General features: G+C 36.5%; 1 protein-coding gene across 1 annotated transcript; it reads left to right on the plus strand.

The window, feature by feature from the left end:
- Nucleotides 1–896: 896 nt before the first annotated feature.
- On the plus strand, nt 897–6709 carry LOC131039497 (fructose-bisphosphate aldolase 6, cytosolic). Its single transcript, XM_057972283.2, has 2 exons — nt 897–1195; nt 5324–6709. The coding sequence occupies exons 1-2, from the start codon at nt 1168–1170 to the stop codon at nt 6373–6375; spliced, it is 1080 nt and encodes a 359-aa protein (XP_057828266.1). The 5' UTR covers nt 897–1167; the 3' UTR covers nt 6376–6709.
- Nucleotides 6710–7141: the final 432 nt, after the last annotated feature.

A 7141-nucleotide genomic window follows, 5' to 3' on the forward strand; every position in this document is an offset into this window, starting at 1 on the left:
ATTTCTAATGGGATACTATTGAAGCAAGTAAAATTCATTATTGTGGACAATGCTCTACATGGGGTTTGGTATGAAATTGATTTCTAATGGAATATTGTTGAAGCATGTAGAAAAGTGATAGTTCTAGAACTTCATTACGGGGTAAATTTAACATGATACATTGATTTACGTTTCCTTATCTACATACTTATTAGATCTTTACTTTTGATAATGAGATAATATGAGAAAAGTTTAATCACTCAACTATTTGTGAATCTTAACACGACTGATTTAAAAATGACATATAAAAAATAATTAACTTTTATATTATTTTTCCTTTATTTCTAATCTTCATATATTTACTTGATAAAATACCAATATTTATTTTGTAATTATGTTTCTTTTACCTTTTTCATCGTCTTCTACACAAAATGTCATTCATAAATTTTGATGGTTTTAAATAATTATAAAAATCAAACTACTAGAAACATGAAATTTCTATAGTCCAAGTTGGACATAAAAAATCTAGAGAATCAAATTCAAAAAAAACAATAGGTAAATCAAACCATGTTATCTATACAAAAACAATAACTAAATCAAACCATGTTATCTAGAGAGTCAAATCCAAGAAAAACAATAGCTAGAATTTGAATTTCATTGTCAATATAATTACCTTTTTATTAAAATAATTCAATACAATTTATAATATGATCCTGGTTGTAGGTGGGTCTTTGTTTTGAGGAGTTGGTTTCATGGTGTGGTTAGATGCCACCCTCTTGGTAAGTCTAACAAACTGTCGATCTCACAATTTACCTACCACATGTGGACAAGTCACAAGGAAAATATACATTTGTGGAAGGTAAGGAGGCATTCATATCCTTTATTGTTTTGTCCACCCACATTATATAAATTAAATTAAAAGTTTTGTAGGTAGTTGGACCCCCAATTGTTCTATCTGCAACTATCCAGTCTGACGTGTAAGATATGTACATGTCAGCACAGCAGTGGCGAGATGCTCGATGTTGCTTTGGGGTAATGGACTGATTATCATAGGCCGTATCCATCGCCTGCATTTGTCAATAAATTAACATCGACTTTTATCATTTCATTACATGCTCTGATACGCCCGTTGCTCTCTGATTTAATCCCTGGATCTTAGCTTTTTGTGAGTTCCCAAGAGTTGACAGGATGTCTTGCTTCAAGGGTAAATACCATGGTGAGTTAACTTCAATTGCAGCCCATTACTTTAGCTGGTATTTTATAATGAGTTCTGACTATAAAGGCATATAAACATTTGATTCATGTAGTTTCTGATGAGTTTTGTGGTCATGGATGTTTTCTAGTTTTAATGTTAATGGGGTGGGTTGTTTTTATACGGGTTTATGTGGGTCGATTTCGAAATGTAGAGGAGATATTCATCATGGGTAGTGTGACTGGATCACAGAACGGCTAAGGATTTGAGAAATATTTTGTGGGTATTACAGATTTTGGCCCATAGATCTTGTCTGGTATGTGATTAAGACATGATGTTAATAAGGCATTTGAAAATTTGATTCATGAAGATTCTGATGGGATTTAACGTCAAGGATATTTGGGTTTCTATTGTATTTCTTTGACTCATCATTTCATTTGGGTTTGTGTGGATAGATGCCAACTGTAGGGAAGCAGATTCAGTGTGTTAATTTCTTTGGGTTGCATGTTTGGAGCACACAGAGGTTAAGGTTACATGATAATTGCAGTGGGTGTTTTAGATTTTGATGCTTAAATCTTGATGTACCAGGGATTTATTTGAGTCTGATTTGTAAGATTTGTAAAAAAAGTTGATCATGCAGCTTCTGATGAGATTCAAGGTCAAGGATGTGGTTTGTGTTGGGGTGTGTGATTATAAATAATTTTCATCTGGATTGTGAGGTTTAAGGAATCGGATGGACTGTGCTAATCTCTTTGGGTTGTTTTTGGATCACAGGAAAGCAAATATTTTAGGAGATGCGTAGTGGGCGTTATTGACTTCGGTCCTTAAACCCCTTGTGTCAGGGTTTTAGATGAAAACCTTATATGGGATTGATAGATTAGTGTGCGTGTTTGGATACTAAAAATTCAGAGGTTTTAAAAGATTTTTTTTGGGTGATATTGATTTTAAGTATTCGAAGTTTGTTTAGCCTGGGTTTTGGATGGCAAGTCTAGATAGGATTGGTGGATATCCTTTTGTTTGGCAGGTTTTGGTCTGAATTTGATATGTTGTAGTCTGGGGATTAGTTTTCTGCTAATCTACATGATTCATTAATATAGATCTGTGCCAGGATCTTGTAGTGGGTCTCTTTGTATATACATAGAGATGTTAGATTCTATTTCTGTTGAAAATATGACAGAAGAGAAAAGGGTCTTATGTTTGTCTAGAACTTTCCTTCATTGTTTCCTTCTGTGGTTGGAATATTCTCTCAATTAATCAAAGGAGTTCAAATGGTTATATAGGGTTCTCAACGTTTGGAAGTAGTTCTTTGTTTGGAAGCTTCAAGAAACATTTTCAAAAAGTAACAATGATGGCACGGTGAGTTGAGCCAGTAAGTTGAATCTAAGTTGAATCTAAGGAAAAACCTATCGGCAAAGGGCATTTTGAAGCTCTTTATCTTGTTAAGATGTGTTTCTGATGAAATCCAGATTTTGAATGAATATTATTTTAGCCTTGAGTTTGTATTTATTATTAGGTATAAATAGTAACCTGTCTTTATTTCTTGTTCCATCCCTTTACCTAGAGCTACACATTACTTTTCTTGTCCACTTCCTTTTTAGTTGGTTCTTGGTCTGCAATTAATCATTTTTTGTTTCCTTCAACTCTTTATATTCTGATGATGGATCATAGAGTGTGATCCAAAATGTTGATTTAAAAACTCACACACAATCTAATACAGAAACTACAGCTATCAGAATTATAGATTATAGAAATCTGATATCATTACGTAAAGCTCTTGTTTTTCATTCATTATATGGAACACATCAATGTAAGGTCTATTAAATCTGCCCTTTTCTTGTCATATATATCATCTGTCGGTCTTTAGAGACTCACGTGTCATCCCTTTGAAACACTGCAGAGGTTTTATGTGGCTTCTTTATTATCTGTCACTAGGGCGTTTAATACTGCAGCCATAATAGGGCCTGATGAATGGCTTAAAACTCTTGCAACCTTGCCAATATCAAGGTTCTAGATGGCATTTTTCTACAACTTTGATACCTGACAGGGCATTTAAGTGGTTTTGTTTTTGTTGTATGTCGACTTGTTTGTCTATATTCCTATGCTCTTCTTTTTGAATTCATGTTTCCTGATCTCTCTTTCACAAGCTAGTGAAAAGGGTTGCTATGTGTGGGGTTATTCCTGTCTTGTGGGTGGTATCATTTAGTGGGAATGGCTTGAATCTCTGAAGCCTTGTTAATATTTGGCACAACCTTGGTCCTTGAGGATATATTAGATAGTTTTCTACGGTCGTTCTCTAAAGAACTGGTCTTGTCTATTCCACAAACACCCGGTCCCGCACTAGCCTCTTCACATGATATGCTAAATTTTTTGCTTAAGTTATGGAAAACATTCTGGCACTAAAATTAAGTATGAAAAAATTATATTGATGCTAACACATATTCACAACTTACTCAGTTGTATGTCCCTGTGTTGGTATATCCTTCCATGTTAATACTCTGTTTTCTTCAGTTAAAATATTGAGAATGTGTAGGACGATCCGTCTATCAAACCCGTAGAAAAATGCACTAGAGTAGAATTTTTCTCATTCTATCAATATATCTTCACACCCACTTTTCCACAGAATTGCGTTGATGGTAATTTTGAAGTTGAGCAGATTTTCTAATCTGAACTTAAAGATGCTGTCTTTCCTAATTGCTGTCTACTATTTTGGAAAATAAAAAGCAGTAAAATCTCATAAATCAAGGACATAAAATTGGTAATCTAGAATGCATCAATTTAAAGCCTTTATAATTTTTTTATAAAAATTGTATTTATTAAAGAATTTTGGTTAACACCATGAATCCTCATTTGTCCGAAATCAGGGAAACAAGAGTTTTCCATGATTAGTCAAGCAGCCCATTTGAAACATGGGATATAACGTTCATATGGCTAATCCAACAATTATTGGAAAAAATGTTACCTTGCAGACAAGCCCAGTTCCAAAATGATATTTGTTTTTAAAGAATTGTACCCAGATCAGTACTTTCTTTCGATGTCCATTCTTTGTAAAATATATTTCATTGGGTATTTTAGCAACTTGCCAGCTGCAGCAAAAAAAAAAAGGGTCACTTTTCTTGCTGGCATTTTCCTACATATATATCTGCCTTTTTCATTTTCTGATTCAACTTATGAAATTCCAAATTTTGTCTTCAGAAAGTTCTTCACTGTTTGCTATATATATATGTACTGTGGTCCACTGTTTGTGGTGAGACACGGGTATACATCACTGTCTGTGATGTAGAGGTATACAGTTGATCTGTCTTGCAAGTGGGGTGCCCACCCTAATGGAAAACTTTCAGATCTGCCAAAAATTTGTGGTTTGTCACTATAGTAATAAATATTAAATTTCTGTTGTCTTATTTTCAAGGTTACTACTAGTAAATATTCCATGATTATGTGATGATTTTTCAGAATTTAATTGCTTAGTTTTGATTGAGTCCACGTTACCCTGTATTTTATGAATAGATTCCATGATTGCAGACATAAAATTTCTACAGTTCATGCAATTAGTATGAGATGTTTTTGAATTTGACTCGTGAGTTTTCTCTTTAGACATTTTGAATCAAATTCCATGAGGAAAAATGACATGAAAAAAAAAGTCATATCCAGAAACACCTCATGCTAGATTCCATTAGGGTACCCCCACCCTAACGGAAAACTCTCAGATCTGCCAAAAAATTGTGTTTTTCCAAATCCTTTTGTGACCATAATAATAAATTTCTTGCGTCTTATTTTCAAGATTATCATTAGTAATATTCCATTATTATGCGATGATTTCTCAGGATTTAGCTGCTTTAGTTTTGACTGAGTCCACATTACCCTGTATTTCATGAATAGATTCCATGATTGCAGACATAGTATGAGATGTTTCTGGATGCGACTGCATGAATTTTTTTCATAAACATTTTTTTATCAAACTCCATGCTTCAAAAACACTGATATGGAAAAAACTCAGTCATATCCTTAAAAATCTCATGCTAGATTCCAGGATTGTTCTATCTAAAAACTGATTAATTTTCTGTAGGATCTCTAATAATTTGCAAGATTTGCCATAACATTTCCAATGTGTGTTAATGTGGTAATCTAAATTCCATCTGTTATGTTGTCTTTCAGATGAGCTGATAGCCAATGCCAACTACATAGCCACCCCAGGAAAGGGCATTCTTGCTGCAGATGAAAGCACAGGAACAATTGGCAAGCGTCTTGCCTCCATCAATGTTGAAAACGTCGAATCCAACCGCCGAGCCCTCCGAGAGCTTCTCTTCACAGCCCCGGGCGCCCTTCCCTTCATCAGCGGAGTCATTCTCTTTGAAGAGACCCTCTACCAGAAGGCTTCCGATGGTACGCCATTTGTGGACATCCTAACTGCTGCAGGAGTCCTTCCAGGCATCAAAGTAGACAAGGGCACTGTGGACCTAGCTGGCACGGCAGGGGAGACCACCACCCAGGGCCTGGATGGCCTAGGCCAAAGGTGTGCTACCTATTACAAAGCAGGAGCCCGATTTGCAAAGTGGCGGGCTGTTCTCAAGATTGGACCCACCGAGCCCTCCCAATTGGCCATCCAAGAGAATGCCAATGGGCTTGCTCGCTATGCCATCATATGCCAGGAAAATGGCCTTGTACCCATTGTGGAACCAGAGATCCTTGTGGACGGTCCCCACTCCATTGACGTCTGTGCTGATGTGACAGAGCGCGTCGTTGCAGCCTGCTACAAGGCCCTCAATGACCATCATGTCCTTCTGGAGGGCACGCTTCTTAAGCCCAACATGGTGACACCCGGATCAGATGCCCCCAAAGTCAGCCCTGAAGTCATTGCCCAGTACACAGTCCAGGCCCTTCAGAGGACTGTGCCACCCGCTGTGCCCGGCATTATGTTCTTGTCCGGTGGGCAGAGCGAGGAGGAGGCCACTTTGAACTTGAACGCCATGAACAAGCTTCAGGGCGTTAAGAAGCCATGGACTCTGTCTTTCTCCTTCGGCCGGGCTCTTCAGGCCAGTACTTTGAAAACATGGGGTGGGAAGCCCGAGAATGTGGGCAAGGCCCAGGCTGCCCTTTTGTCACGGTGCAAGGCCAATTCTCAGGCCACTTTAGGAACCTATGCTGGGGATTCTGCTCAGGCCGCTGGCGTCGCCGAGAGCCTTCATGTTAAGGACTACAAATACTGATTCACTCGTTCTGACGCCTCAGTAATAAGCATTTCTGGGAACTATTAGGTACTGTTCTTTGTTTTGTTTTTGTTTGTTTGTTTTTCCCTGTGATTGCTTCAGCCTTAAGATGAGTCGAACCGGTGCGGCTGATTTCAAGATGATAAACTCTCTTTGATTCAATTACTAAGGTTTCCCCTTCTCTGGAATAAATTCAACCATTATGTTTGTTGGGTATTGAGCTTAATAAATGTGTGGTGGAAAGCATCAAATTGTTAATTACATTGTTCATGTTCTGCGCTTGCAAATGTTCAGAAGCTCTGGATGATTTTTATATCATAACGATTTAGATTGACATTGGGTTTTCTCCAGTGAAATTCTCCAGAAAATTTATTTGGTCATTAATGTCTAAATTACTGCACATACTCAAATGTCTGTAAGATAGTCTGACGCCTTGACAGTCCATTGGACTTGCCATATAGGAATATCTTATCAGTAAATTTTATCAAATTTCCATAATCTATTAGATTATCATCTTGGGTTGCTTGGGTTGCTTCTGATTTGTTTTTTATTTTATTTAGTATTTTACATTTTTACAGTCTTTCATTCTGATGATGATGGATCAGGGAATATTATTTTATTTAAAATATTGGTGCAATCAAATTCAGAAACAACACAACATAATGTCTTATGAGATTAAACATATGAATGTGTGATTATAATTTTTTTAGTTTATAGACAATATGAGTTATTTAAATTCCATAGGCAATATGATTTGATTAATATT

The sequence above is a fragment of the Cryptomeria japonica genome, chromosome 9 (assembly GCF_030272615.1).
Source record: "Cryptomeria japonica chromosome 9, Sugi_1.0, whole genome shotgun sequence".
NCBI classification, from domain to species: domain Eukaryota; kingdom Viridiplantae; phylum Streptophyta; class Pinopsida; order Cupressales; family Cupressaceae; genus Cryptomeria; species Cryptomeria japonica.